Raw genomic sequence first — 14,202 nt, 5'->3', positions numbered from 1 at the left:
ATCATATTCATTTATTTTTTTAATTTTTTAATAATTAACATAGTGGATGGTAAATATATTTAGGACCTGCTCTGGTCCAAGTTTTTCTGTGGTTTCCTCGGACCACTTAGACAAATGCTAGGGAGATAATAATATTTACTTCGTTCGTCCCATCCTTCCAAGTAAAAAAATATGACCATACGTACCCGATTGTATTGTACGAAATAATATGTAATTTTCCCCTCCATTTTATCGTAGTACTTACTACGAGAAGGAAAATAAAGGCAAAATACAATTGCTCCACAATTAATTAATTAAATTAAGATGATGAATATCAATACCGATCACCACACTTTCATAATCTATAAACTTTTGTTGGATACACTGATATAGTAATTTAATAATAATAACTACAAGAAAATATCGAACCGTAGTACTTCAGTGCAGTTATTTAGAAGAGTGTTTTTAATTAAATTTATCTTCACTCCGTTATCTTCAACAAGAAAGATTTTACAAAAAGATAGAACACATACCTATTTTATTTTTGAAACGAATTATCCGGTTATTGAAAAGCCTTACTATGTAGAAAAAAGAGACAAAGTATCCATTGTAAACAATAAATCGATTGTTAATAATTAAATATATCTATAAGTGCGCACGTAAGCCGTCATGTACTTATGCCGAGATAAGTTTTCTTGATATAAATTAAAGCCGAAACATTCGGATAGTACAGTGATTTGGATATCTTTGCAAGTTTAAAATGAAGTTCCTTGTTGTCCTTTTTGGCCTTGTTTGTGCCTTAGCCCATGGTAAGTATTATTACAATTAATTTAATTAATTATTCAAGTATTTCTCCGTTTTATATTAATATGTTTTAATAACTGTATAGGGTTACCGAACGTAGTAAAGGTAGACTCACTTCGTTCGGTCTATGCAAAGGATTTAGAAACCCTGCCATCCGACAGTGACGATACCAGGGTAGCAAACGGTGATAACGCTTTCGAAGACGAATTTCCTTACCAGGTTTCCATTCAGTGGGGTGACAATGAAACGCCCACCCACCTGTGCGGTGGTAGTATCATTTCAGAATCGGTGGTACTCACGGCTGCCCAATGTCATTATGACTATGGTACCTATTCCATCGTTGCTGGAATTCTCAATCGAGCCAGAAATGGCGAATCTGCTCAAAGGCGAGGTGTCGACAAATTTGTCATTCACGAAAGGTTTTCTGGGTAATTAATTAATTATGGAACTTTATCGATTACGTTTTTTAATTAATTCCATTTTGTTCACCCTTCAACAGTGGAGTAGGTCTATATGACATTGCCCTAATAAAGGTTGATTCACCCTTCGAGTTGACATCTTCCGTTCAACCTGTCCGAATTCCTAGACAAGGACTCGCTCCTTCTGGAACCGGCGTCGTTTCTGGATGGGGAAGAACGTTTTATAATTCTGTTCTTGCAAGCATCATGCAATACGCTACCGTACAGATTATAACAAACAACGGTTAGTGGAACTCTCATTCTAAATGTTACACATTCATAAACTATACAGTGATTATTCCTGATAAACAAAAAAATCTTTCTCTAGAGTGCGCTCGAACATTGGTCAGTAATGTTGGATCTTCCAGTCCTTTGGACGATACCCAATTTTGTACCAGTGCTCGCGTGACTGGTAGAACGGGAAGAACGTCAATTTGCGAAGGTGACATTGGTGGCCCACTGGTCCAAGGCTTTGTTCAGGTGGGCATTATCTCTTGGGGTGTCACACCATGTGGAACCACTTTTTCTCCATCGGTCTACACAAAAGTTTCTACGTATTCTAACTGGATTAACGCTAAACTTGCACAATTGTGAGGTTTGCCGCTCCTCTTTAATCACATAAGTAAATCTGTACACCAAACGGTGCATTGAATAAAATTGCTCAGAAATAAATAATGTCTATTCATTTAATCAACCGATTACTCACTTTAATGTTGCTAAAATAACCCCCTCCCTATCCTCTCGCAAATTCTGGCTAATACGATAGCCCTAATATAAGATGAATGGAAGTCCTTCGGGCACTCAGCACAGTTCCGGGAGATTGTGGACTTCCATTGCCCGAGTTGGTAAAATACAGGATCGAAGCGTTACAGTGATAGGTGCTTGAACCAGTTAGAATCCACAGAACCCAACCCCGGGTTAGAATCAGTTATATGAAGCAACAGGAGCTAGGTACTGCTTTATTTTAGCAATAACTTAGATAAGGCTGAGGCGATTATATAACTTCCACCTAATCCTCCCAAAGAAGATCCATCAGTCGAAAAGATCACTTGGAAAAGATCACCAGAGTAGATACTACAACAACCCACTATAAAAATCAGTTAACAATCATAATATATTATATAAACAGTATAATCCAACACCCTGGCCCTGGTATCAAATCAATTTTTAAAATATTAATGCTCAAAACTGTCTTTGATCAAATTGAAAAAACCAGCATGCGGAAAATAGATAGATTATGGAAGAGAGCAGACTTGTAACATTCTTAAATATCGGATCATCCATCATTATTTAGTAGAAGACTTTACAAGTATCACGATGCTTGTTCTATGCTCTATTTCTGAGCGATCTACTGAGATACCACGAGTGGATCTTACATCAGGAACTGACAACGATTCCATGTCACCATAAATGGTTGAGTTAACAGTCTTCTTCTGTCTTCACACCTCATCTTTTTCACCCCAATCACCATTCACATATCCTCACGATTCCTTAAAGGAGACTGAAGAGGACCTTACTTCCTGCTCCCCGGCGTAGTTCGGAGGGGCTGCGTTAGTAGCTGATGGGAACCCAAACGTTTTTTAGTTTTTTTTTTTTACATCATTACTATTGCATCCAAAGTAGATACGTAACTAACCACTTTATTTCACTGTTGTACTTACAACTAGAATGGGAATAAAGCCAAAATACAATTTTCCCACAGTTAACTAAAATAGAATAAAATATCAACACTCAACAACACGCACTTTTATAATGTACCAATTTTTGTTTGATACACTAATTTAATAATGATAATTACCTAAAAAAATATCAAATCACAGTATTTTGATCTAATTGTTTAGATGAATCATTGTGTTTTTAATTAAATTTTCCTTCACTCCAATATCTTCAACAAAAAAAAAAGATTTTACAAAAAGATAGAATATGTACCTAGCAATCTAGGAACTTTAAGAAAGCGTATTACAGAATTAGTTAATGTAAGGATTGATTATGGATAAAAATCTTCAACAAAATCGATAAATTAACCAATATGATTTGATACAAATAAAAAAGAATCGACAATTCACATTATAAAATAAAAAATACTGCAAAATAAAATGCTGTAAATAATATACTTGCGACTTATTAATTGATCCAATTTACGTAAGGCGCATTAATTCCTAATTTCTTGGAATGAATTTAAATCGCAAACAAAAAATAAACTTCAGTGATAAAAAACAACTTTTCATGACAATATCATCACTTGTGAGATATGTTCACCTCCAGAATGGTAAATTTAATATCAAATAAATTTATGTTCAATCAGGTCAGTTATAAATATTAAATAAACTACCCCAAATTACCTTAANTGCACGTTTTAATCTTTGTTAAAACACTGTAAGTATCTTAGAAATATATCTCAACAGATAATTATGTAGCCAAGTTTAAAGTTGTAAGTGTCGTATTTTCAGTCAGTAGCTAGCACAAAATGGCTGTTATTGATTTTTGTTTAAATTTAAACTTATTTATTAATGATTGCTGACGATGATATGAAGATTGATCAACCGCTTTTATTATAAAGGTTAATCATACATTAAAAACGTGATTTCTTTTTTCAAATAACATTTTTTTATGTTTGACATTTTAGAGATTCATTAAGACAGTACAGTACGGTGTTGCCATTAGATTAGAAGCTACTGTGAGTTTTATTGATTTAATTCTGACGTTTCTAATAGATAATTGTTTTTTTTTTAATTCTCATTCACAAATACTTATTTTAATTAATTTAAGGGCACAAGCTCCCAGGTCTTCATTATTCTATTTATATGTATACATATAATACAACACTTGATTTTTTTAGTGGGTGTACATAATAGTGATTAGGTACTAAAATACTGTTAAAGATGTTTTCAAATTCCAATGAAAGTATAACGAAATTATTGTTTTCAGGTAATGAACTAGATTTGTAACTGAAGACAGACTATACTGATCATGAAAATGGTTTTGTCTCAACGACAGCGAGAGGAGCTGTAAGTACCTATTCTGTTTTGTAGTAAAAAACTTTTTTAAACGCTTAGGAGACAGTGCATATCCTTTGTTTCTAATATATTACATCAACAAATCAGCAAGCAATTAATATTTCACTCTCAGTTATCCAGTTGCCATAATTATTTTAAACAGTTTTATTTATTCAGTAGGATAAAAAATATATGGTATGTAAGATAAAAGTNATTTTAGATTGTATATACAAAAACGGTTAACCGCCAAAATAATTGTTAACTATATTGGAATAATTTTGTCTTAAATTATTAGAATAAATACAAGAAACAACAAAAGAGTTACAGAACCCCTTTTTTTAGAAAACTCGCTGTTATGGGGCTCATTTTCATAATTTTATTGACCCTAGTCCTTAATCCTAATCATAAATGAGTGTGTTAAACAGCACTGCAATGCAATATGTATGACACTCTTGTATTCAATCTATCGCTTGCTAAGATTAGATAAATGGCTTTCTTATTAACGGTTCTAGTGGGATTTCTTTTTTAATTAGGTTTAATACATAAAGAAAAGTTAATTAACTTCAGCAATGATGATAGTAATGGCCAGACCTTTATTCGATAATATTTGTTTGTATCTTTTAGTAGATGCATACAACAAACAAAATAATAATGGCATAGTGAAAAATACATTTAATTAATGATTGTTCACAGTTTTATTCAAGTTATAAGAATGTTGTATATAATGAGAAATAGATCAGATTACAGTCTTTTTGTTTTTATTGATTGTGGTTTAGTTTTACAATAATTTCATAGTAGAAAAATTACAGTTCCCATTTATTCCCTTTATTTAAAAGTACAATTAAAACCAGGATAATGGCAAAAAAGGTTTATTTCCCAAATCAACGCCAATGTTCCATCTTTTGGTGTAAAGGCTTTACCAAGGTACGTTTTTGAGTCAATATTTGATTTATATGCGAAAAACGAATTATTGACTTATTGATAAAGCCTGCCCTTATGCTGGACTTAATTTTACACAGAAATATTACAATTTAACTTTTAATTAATATTTTTATTTTAGTATGTTGAAAGATCAAAGGGAACACATTTTATCAAACTGGCAGTTTATACTGTGCTTAAAATTCTTTTTAAAGTCGTTTAAATTGCACAGAAGATGCTCTCTAGGACACCCAAGTGGATAAACAATTCTTTCTTGATGCAACGTGAGCACTTTCAGCTGGTCTTCACACCTAAAAAATAATTCAATTTGATAAAGTTTCAATAAATTCGTAAGTGTGTTGCACCTGTAAAGAACCAGCGCTAAATTCGTTCCGAATGCATCAATTTTACTGACTTTCCATTGCCTATTTGAAATTTTTTGAAAATTCTTATGTGTCAGTGGTAAAACATCTTTGTAAAGACCAAAATGTGCTATCATTTTTAATAATGTCCCTGAATGGGTAAAATATATCTTTGCCTTAGGATATGGATCTTCACTAACAAAATAAATAAGTCACAAATGAATTACTTGTACACATAAAATTATTTTACTTCTCAAAAAAGTTTATGAGATCTTGAAAAGCAACACAGGCCTGGTTATGATTGAGGCTGTTCCCATATCCATCAATCCAATAATATTTCAAATCTTCATAGTATTCTAACACCTGTTCACCTCCAGAATGGTAAATTTAATATCAAATAAATTTATGTTCAATCAGGTCAGTTATAAATATTAAATAAACTACCCCAAATTACCTTAAATGTTTCTTTATCTAAAAGACTGCACNCTTGGAATGAATTTATATCGCAAACAAAAAATAAACTTCAGTGATAAAAAACAACTTTTCATGACAATATCATCACTTGTGAGATATATAAGAAGTATCATTATAATTGTAAGTAGGTACACCGTTATATTAAAAATCTTGTACCTTGAATCAGAGGTAAATTTAATATCAAATAAATTTATGTTCAATCAGGTCAGTTATAAATATTAAATAAACTACCCCAAATTACCTTAAATGTTTCTTTATCTAAAAGACTGCACCACACTGATTCCTTTCGCTTTTGCCATGCTGTTTCAAAAGAGCACATGGTATATATAAGATGTACATCTTCTACAAGCAAAAAAAAAACAATTCAGATAATAAAATGTAACATGAGTCTCATACTAACCCATTGTGGTTAATAAACCAAAACCTAATGTTTTATTTAAACTTTCAATTATCTGTTTTCCATATTTTTGTTTAAGTAACTCTCTTTCTTTTAAGGTTTCTGGTCTTTTTTTAATAGTTGTTTGCCATTTTGTGCAAAGCTTGTAAAACTGAAAATAAAAATTAAGAAATTGTAGAGTAAAGTTGTTTTATCTGTTAGTAACTTGTGTTTACTCTCAAGACAGGATCTTTTTCTAATGATTCAGGATACCAAATGTCTCTGCTAACAAATTTACCAAAGAGCCCCTTTGTAAAACATGAAGCACTTGCTTTGGTTCTTTGAGTTTTTGTGTATTTGAACTGCAAAAGTAAAATATAATTTAAAAGTATGTACCATAAAAGGTAAATAACATCTTACAAAATAACTTGTGTTGCTGTATATGTGACTTAAAATCTCTGGAAATCTTTTCTGCATTCGTTCAGCTAGAAGAACCATCTCATCTTCTCCTTCAAGCCTTAAATTTTTAGCTTCCAATTCCTTGACATCCATGTGCCACTTATCAAAACCATTTATGCATTTAGTTGTTTTATCTAAAACATTTTGTCTCTTTAAAACTGCAAGAATGTTTAAAAGAACTTACTTAATAAGTGTTTATTTTGAATTATTTGATCCCTTATATGTGACAAACGTTGATTTGCTTTATTAATAAATCCTGCACCAGGATTTCTTGTTCCATGCCTAATTAGATACCAAATCTTAAGTGGAGTACAACCTATAATGTTTTATTAAATTAGTAGAAGGAGCAATTAGCTGTGTCATTGTTTTGTGTCACCTTTAACTTCAATTTTATGATCACTTAAATTAGCGATTAACCTGTAGGGCGTCTTAGTCCCCAGATATAAATTATATTCCGGAAAAATATTACAATTGTCGGTTTTAATTAACACTATTAAAGAATAATAAACAAAGATTTGTAAAAGATATAGAGAGCACCTTTCTTTACACCTTCGATACTGCCAGAAATACATGAGGAAAATAATATATAACCATTTGTCGCCAACTTTTATACACTATTCTTTTAATTTAATGTTTAAAGAAACTTATTCAAGTTAATATTTTATATGAAGAATAGTTTTTATAATTACTCTTAAATTTTTTTATACATAACCCTCAAATTCTGACGTTTAATTACAGCAAATTACAGTCTAGTTTCAGCTATTGTACTATAGGTGGAAGTTAGATCGATAACCAGCTATTGAAGCGCAGTTGCCAGTTACAACTAAATAGTTACTAATTAATAACTTAATTATGAAAACAAGAACATGTAAAAAAAATAAAACAAACTAATATATAAGAACGTGTAAAAGTAATAAAACAAACTAATAAATTTATTAGTATCAAGTAGTACACTATTGAACATTAATTTTTCGTGCGTTGTGTGATTACAATAAATTCTCTCCATCAGGCTTTCTACATTCCATTCTACATTCCCTTTTTTATGAACAATTATGAGATACGACGTTGTAGGTGTTGTGAAGCTTTTTTTTTCTTTTCACCAACTCGATAAGTTCTTAATACTTTGTAAATATATTTTTAAGTACCTGTTTGCCCATTTACGAATATTGCANTCGAGATGTAAAACTATTTGAAGAATAGTTTTTATAATTACTCTTAAATTTTTTTATACATAACCCTCAAATTCTGACGTTTAATTACAGCAAATTACAGTCTAGTTTCAGCTATTGTACTATAGGTGGAAGTTAGATCGATAACCAGCTATTGAAGCGCAGTTGCCAGTTACAACTAAATAGTTACTAATTAATAACTTAATTATGAAAACAAGAACATGTAAAAAAAATAAAACAAACTAATATATAAGAACGTGTAAAAGTAATAAAACAAACTAATAAATTTATTAGTATCAAGTAGTACACTATTGAACATTAATTTTTCGTGCGTTGTGTGATTACAATAAATTCTCTCCATCAGGCTTTCTACATTCCATTCTACATTCCCTTTTTTATGAACAATTATGAGATACGACGTTGTAGGTGTTGTGAAGCTTTTTTTTTCTTTTCACCAACTCGATAAGTTCTTAATACTTTGTAAATATATTTTTAAGTACCTGTTTGCCCATTTACGAATATTGCAATATACTAGGGGCTTTCAATAATTATCAAACATTAATGTAAAATTGATTTCAACTCACTACCTACAGTTTACCTCAAGTTAATGATGAAATATTTTTCTTTTTAAGAACTTTTTTGACGGCTACTAGCTTCAAGGGTACCAATTATTAATGAAAAACACGTAAAAATCAAATTTAAGCATATATTAATCATTTAAATCAGTACTTCACAAAATTTAAAATATGTAATAACACAAAACGATATTGTTCAATTGCAAAAAAAAACAATATAACAATAACATTTAAACGAAACAGCTATAAAAATATAAAACAATTAGTCAATTATTAATTAATAACCATCAATATTAGAATACCACACATCACGTGCTAGTATTCCAAATTATAAAAAAAGGAATTCGTATTAAACTTTGTCAAAAAAAAATAATAAAATAGATAGTAGTAATAATAATACAATNCGATAACAAACAATAATAATAGTTATTTAAATAGCAATCTAGGAACTTTAAGAAAGCGTATTACAGAATTAGTTAATGTAAGGATTGATTATGGATAAAAATCTTCAACAAAATCGATAAATTAACCAATATGATTTGATACAAATAAAAAAGAATCGACAATTCACATTATAAAATAAAAAATACTGCAAAATAAAATGCTGTAAATAATATACTTGCGACTTATTAATTGATCCAATTTACGTAAGGCGCATTAATTCCTAATTTCTTGGAATGAATTTAAATCGCAAACAAAAAATAAACTTCAGTGATAAAAAACAACTTTTCATGACAATATCATCACTTGTGAGATATATAAGAAGTATCATTATAATTGTAAGTAGGTACACCGTTATATTAAAAATCTTGTACCTTGAATCAGACACGTAGATACTTTCAACGATATAAAAAAATAATAATAAAAAAGGAAAAGACAAAAATAAAAATGTTCGTTTTTGGTAAAGTATTTCACTGCACCCTTCGACAATAATATCCTAATTCCTTACATTTTTGGCATAAATGTTGAGGGTGGACTTTGGATTGGTCGGAAACATCTAAACCATCGGGTTTTTCCAATGGTCTCTGAAATACGACATAAAAATAATACAAAATCAGGAAAAAACCTTTTGAACGAACCTGCTTATGAGGAAAAACATTTATGTGACATTTTATACATTCCTGGCCCATATTCGACCAGGAATTCCCCGACATCCATTTTCTCTTACATTTCGGACATTTGTACTCCCCGAAACAGCGTTTTCTCCCCTGGTAAGGGGTTTTCCCTTCTCCTTTTGGTCGAGCCTTAAAATTATCGGATAATTTAGATTTGGAATTCATTTTCCTCCCTTATGTTGTAAAGAATACATCCGTACATGTGTTTTACAAGTTGTTCGAGGGTCTACTCTTTGGACCACGAAATGGGTCTTTTATATGGGCCCCTTCTTAAGTCGATGATTAATTTTCGTAACCAATCAATTTGAAATTTGCAGTAACCGACATTATGGCCCACCCAATCATTTCACACGTAATGATTCAATCCCGTGACAGTCTAAAGAACGTTCCAAAGAAGCCGCAGGATGTTGACACCCCCAATTGAACATGATATCGATTACCCAGCCCAATTGATTAATAAAATAACACACGTTATCGATTACCAAAACATTCGTGGAACATGACAACCAGTTTCTTATTTTTTCTTTTCAACATGTTTAGAAGAGATTATGATATAACAAGCATTAAGGCGAAGATTCACGTAAAATATGTCCCAATATCGATCCTCAATCCTTGTGTATACATCATAAAGGAAACCTCCGTGCAACATTTCAACTATCTAGGTTCAAGGGTTTGGCCTGGATGTTGATGACTCAATGGCAAAGTGAGTCAGGACTTTTCTTTTTTAGATAAAACAGTCGATCAACTTTCGAATAAGCGTAAATTTCTTATCTAATCAGTAATCAACTTGACGGTTTAAAGTAATAAAGAATCAAAATTGTAATATACGTAGTTTTTTAACCGACCGATTCATGTTTGAGTTTTAATTGCTAATATCTCGTTTCCTGTCACAAAGTTTCAATTTTCTTACATAACACCATCATCATCCACTCGTGTTTTCAATTTTAAAATAAGGCGATTGCTTTTCTTATTTACGGCTTCGATATTTAGGCTAAAGTGACTTTTATTGTGCTTTAATCACTCTACCATAGTTTAGAAACTGATTGAACAAGAAAAACAGAAAATTATATTAAAAGATTATTAAAATTACCTCTCGTCGTCGATCAGTACTGTGTGTACCGGTATGGTAACCGATAACGAGTTAGTTGGTTGGTCATTAGCTTGAACAATTATGTCTTTGTTCGAGATGTAAAACTATGTGGTATATAAATACATGTTAAAGTAATCTACGACTGGATTACACCCATCTTTTCATATGCAGTTCGCAGATTTAATTTATCGTTAGTTAGTCTATCAGTTCTGAAATGAGTAAGCGAACAAGATAAGAGATTGTTGTATTTCGCTCTTATAACTATAACAGGTTGCCACATTACATAAATCAAAACAAACCAGTCTACGCAGTATAATAAAAATAACTGAATAACTGATTTCGGTCCTGTTTAATGATGCTTTAATGATAACAGGCAGGGCCGTCGTGACAAAATTCTGTCCGTCAACTTATTTTCGGACCCCCCTCCCAAAACACCTAGGTTCAAGGGGATTCCCCCCCGACAATAAATCGATAAATTACTTTGGATAAGGGGTGATCAAGTTTGACGTTATAGTCTTGTTATGTGGGGGGATGTCGATGGTCAAGGTTGCTCTAAGTGGTTTTTAGAATAGGAAAGTATTCTTAGAATGAAACAAATATCCGTTAATTAGTCACCACGACATAAGTGTTGATTAGAACGGAATTGGTAGAGGACAGGAGAGGCCAAACGTAGGGAAGCGAAGGCAGGTTCAAAAATGAATGAATTTTGTGTTATGTAGTTTTCTTACCAAAGGACAATCCTTGATGTAGTGTCCTTTTTGAAAGCACAGATGACACAAATAAGTCGGTGGAGGTCTTTTAAAACTGCGCCTGTCGAAAAGGGTCAACTCCGCCAACTGACCACTAAGGGGGTCTATAAGGGAGTCGCTTATATTGGTAGCCGCATAGGTGGTACTGCTGTAGAATGGATTGTAAGAATATTCGGCCGACGTATTAGGAAACGGTCCCCAAGGTGACGATAACAACTTCGACTAAAATTCAATTGTTTGTTGTACTTATTAGTAGAAATTAATTACGAAATTTTACCTGTTGTTCTGTCGCTTTTTGATTCTGATCGAACGTCAGGTATTGATAGCAGTTAGATGAGGGGTAGGAAGAGTATATCGAGGTCACCGACCCTGTTGAAAAACTTTGACGTTTCGGAACAAATAATGAAGATATTGAGGACGGTTGGGAGACCATTGCTGCAGTTGGGGACATATTTACATAACTGCAAAGTAGAACGTCGGTCGATATTGTGGTAGTACTTGACTAGGTACCTGATTACATATTAGATAAATTTTACCATTTAATTTTTAAACGTATCATTAATTTTTCTGGATAGGATTCTTTTTTAATTATTATTGTAAGTAATTAATTAGGTACCTCCTGCGGGAACTTCTTGTGTTTGTCTATTTATCAAAATAATCTAAACTTTGATCGCCCACAGTGTAATTACAAGTTCTACTTTATATTGGTAAATTTGACTTAATAAATGTTCTAACAACTGCTATAGAACGACGAGTAAACAATTTCTTTTCAGTTTATAAACAAACACCAATTTTGATGGGACCATTGTAAATGCGTAAGTCATCGAAAACATGTTAATATAATTAAACACTTATCATCATCATCACAAGAAGTAAACAAAAAAATAATCTAAATTTAATTAACTCATCGTTACATCTTTTCGTAATTTTACGAACGATAGGATTATTTTACTGTTGAAGTCCGCGCTAAAGCCAAAAAAGAGCGCAACATAAAATAAACCAAAAATTAACCCAATTCTGGGCATCATTTAACAAAAATTAAATTACTAATCGATAATAACAAGCTTACCTTTAAAAATTTCAGTTTACCAAAATTTCTCCACAATCGTTCAATATCACATTATGATGGGCCTACATATCTGTATTAAACGATATATTTAAATAAAAAAAAAATTATAAACGGTAGTTAAATATGATGTTACGTTATTGATGACCACAGTAACACAGAAACTGAATTTTAAAATAACACTTTGCGATATCGTAGTACTATACAGCAAAATTTAAAAATAGCACTCACGAACCTGAAACTCTGCCGTGTGCGCGAACTTTATTAACCAAATATTATATGTAATATCCACAGACAGGGATAATAACTTGAAAAAAAACGAACTTATTTCGTTAATTTTTACCGAAACTCCGGGGTACGTCCTCTCATATTCTCTCTCATCGAAACTAAATGACGAAACTCTTTTCTTCCTGTAATGTCCCTGGGTAAGTACCAGACGGACCCACACATTAGTGCAGCACAAATACCAGCCAAAGATACGTATACATATACATATATATGTACTGCATACTATAGACATATGATATGTCTGTATGTGTGCGTGTGTGACTATTTGTGTATTTGTACATTATGAGAAAATTGTTTATGTGTATAAGCCCGAGAATAAAATGCAGGACCGGACAGAGACACGATCTCTATACACATAATAGTAAAATTAATTTTAGCTTACTGAAATGTATTGTATACTAACCTTTCTTACGATTAGTAAGTCTGGTATTCCAATTGTGTACCTATGTATTTCTTGTAAAAAAACATGCGCTTTATTTAGGAACTTTATGCATTGCCCTTATTTATTTATTTTTTTTGAAAGACTTACCGGGCGTCGGGCCCAAAATGTCCTAGGTCCGCCCCTGAATGAGTGCACGCAGTGGCGTAGCCACTGGGGATTTACAGGTTCAAGGTCATCCACCCCCATTATTAAAAATGCGAGAAACAATTGCTGTCAGGTACAGGCAATGCGCTAGAAACAATAAGCAATGTGTTTCCAATGATCGTATCATATTCATTTATTTTTTTAATTTTTTTAATAATTAACATAGTGGATGGTAAATATATTTAGGACCTGCTCTGGTCCAAGTTTTTCTGTGGTTTCCTCGGACCACTTAGACAAATGCTAGGGAGATAATAATATTTACTTCGTTCGTCCCATCCTTCCAAGTAAAAAAATATGACCATACGTACCCGATTGTATTGTACGAAATAATATGTAATTTTCCCCTCCATTTTATCGTAGTACTTACTACGAGAAGGAAAATAAAGGCAAAATACAATTGCTCCACAATTAATTAATTAAATTAAGATGATGAATATCAATACCGATCACCACACTTTCATAATCTATAAACTTTTGTTGGATACACTGATATAGTAATTTAATAATAATAACTACAAGAAAATATCGAACCGTAGTACTTCAGTGCAGTTATTTAGAAGAGTGTTTTTAATTAAATTTATCTTCACTCCGTTATCTTCAACAAGAAAGATTTTACAAAAAGATAGAACACATACCTATTTTATTTTTGAAACGAATTATCCGGTTATTGAAAAGCCTTACTATGTAGAAAAAAGAGACAAAGTATCCATTGTAAACAATAAATCGATTGTTAATAAT

The 14,202-nt window shown here is 31.8% G+C and overlaps 3 protein-coding genes and 1 long non-coding RNA gene across 11 annotated transcripts; 2 read left to right on the top strand and 2 right to left on the bottom strand.

Moving 5' to 3' along the window:
• The first annotated feature begins 676 nt into the window (after positions 1-676).
• LOC108736073 (chymotrypsin-like protease CTRL-1) lies at positions 677-1,913 on the top strand. The gene is made up of 4 exons (XM_018468357.2): positions 677-788; positions 869-1,211; positions 1,283-1,485; positions 1,570-1,913. The coding sequence occupies exons 1-4, from the start codon at positions 740-742 to the stop codon at positions 1,833-1,835; spliced, it is 861 nt and encodes a 286-aa protein (XP_018323859.1). The 5' UTR covers positions 677-739; the 3' UTR covers positions 1,836-1,913.
• Positions 1,914-3,583: 1,670 nt separating this feature from the next.
• LOC108736077 lies at positions 3,584-4,249 on the top strand. The gene is made up of 2 exons (XR_003232393.1): positions 3,584-3,617; positions 4,170-4,249. It is a non-coding gene; the product is annotated as an uncharacterized LOC108736077 (long non-coding RNA).
• A 729-nt stretch (positions 4,250-4,978) lies between these two features.
• On the bottom strand, positions 4,979-7,538 carry LOC108736076 (multiple inositol polyphosphate phosphatase 1). The gene is made up of 9 exons (XM_018468367.2): positions 7,203-7,538; positions 7,011-7,142; positions 6,788-6,960; positions 6,604-6,729; positions 6,392-6,539; positions 6,233-6,333; positions 5,768-5,880; positions 5,521-5,712; positions 4,979-5,466 (listed from the first exon to the last, which is right to left on the bottom strand). The coding sequence occupies exons 1-9, from the start codon at positions 7,396-7,398 to the stop codon at positions 5,310-5,312; spliced, it is 1,338 nt and encodes a 445-aa protein (XP_018323869.2). The 5' UTR covers positions 7,399-7,538; the 3' UTR covers positions 4,979-5,309.
• Positions 6,026-13,930, bottom strand: LOC108736075 (zinc finger CCHC domain-containing protein 24-like). Of its 8 annotated transcripts, none has more exons than XR_001937675.2 (6): positions 12,594-13,298; positions 11,802-11,985; positions 11,504-11,746; positions 9,650-9,814; positions 9,386-9,595; positions 6,026-6,147 (listed from the first exon to the last, which is right to left on the bottom strand). XR_001937675.2 is itself a non-coding variant. In XM_018468362.2 (6 exons), the coding sequence occupies exons 3-6, from the start codon at positions 11,973-11,975 to the stop codon at positions 9,482-9,484; spliced, it is 696 nt and encodes a 231-aa protein (XP_018323864.1). In that variant the 5' UTR covers positions 11,976-12,034; positions 12,594-12,663; positions 12,826-13,299; the 3' UTR covers positions 8,983-9,481. The 8 variants fall into 8 exon arrangements, 7 of the variants coding, with proteins under 7 accessions (XP_018323864.1, XP_018323866.1, XP_018323865.1 ...); XM_018468362.2 differs by lacking the exon at positions 6,026-6,147 and having other exon boundaries at positions 8,983-9,595; positions 11,802-12,034; positions 12,594-12,663; positions 12,826-13,299; XM_018468364.2 differs by lacking the exon at positions 6,026-6,147 and having other exon boundaries at positions 8,983-9,595; positions 11,802-12,034; positions 12,594-12,663; positions 12,934-13,299.
• Between the last annotated feature and the right edge of the window lie 272 nt (positions 13,931-14,202).

Source organism: Agrilus planipennis, unplaced genomic scaffold (genome assembly GCF_000699045.2).
Source record: "Agrilus planipennis isolate EAB-ADULT unplaced genomic scaffold, Apla_2.0 scaffold8, whole genome shotgun sequence".
Lineage (NCBI taxonomy): Eukaryota > Metazoa > Arthropoda > Insecta > Coleoptera > Buprestidae > Agrilus > Agrilus planipennis.
Note: the sequence above shows the minus strand (reverse complement) of the source record. Positions and strands in the feature narration are given on the sequence as shown.

Bases quoted from the DNA above. Each gene is read 5' to 3' on its own strand.
- LOC108736073 (XM_018468357.2), top strand. From the start codon at position 740: ATGAAGTTCCTTGTTGTCCTTTTTGGCCTTGTTTGTGCCTTAGCCCAT. The intron at 789-868 runs GTAAGTATTATT...ATAACTGTATAG, and splicing joins TGTTTGTGCCTTAGCCCATG to GGTTACCGAACGTAGTAAAG. The intron at 1,212-1,282 runs GTAATTAATTAA...ACCCTTCAACAG, and splicing joins ATTCACGAAAGGTTTTCTGG to TGGAGTAGGTCTATATGACA.
- LOC108736075 (XM_018468366.2), bottom strand. From the start codon at position 11,975: ATGTCCCCAACTGCAGCAATGGTCTCCCAACCGTCCTCAATATCTTCA. The intron at 11,747-11,801 runs GTAAAATTTCGT...ATTGAATTTTAG, and splicing joins AAAAAGCGACAGAACAACAG to TCGAAGTTGTTATCGTCACC. The intron at 9,596-9,649 runs GTTCGTTCAAAA...GTCGTATTTCAG, and splicing joins ATGTTTTTCCTCATAAGCAG to AGACCATTGGAAAAACCCGA.
- LOC108736076 (XM_018468367.2), bottom strand. From the start codon at position 7,398: ATGTATTTCTGGCAGTATCGAAGGTGTAAAGAAAGGTGCTCTCTATAT. The intron at 6,961-7,010 runs GTAAGTTCTTTT...AAAATGTTTTAG, and splicing joins TCAAAATAAACACTTATTAA to ATAAAACAACTAAATGCATA. The intron at 6,334-6,391 runs GTTAGTATGAGA...TTTTGCTTGTAG, and splicing joins TGGTTTATTAACCACAATGG to AAGATGTACATCTTATATAT.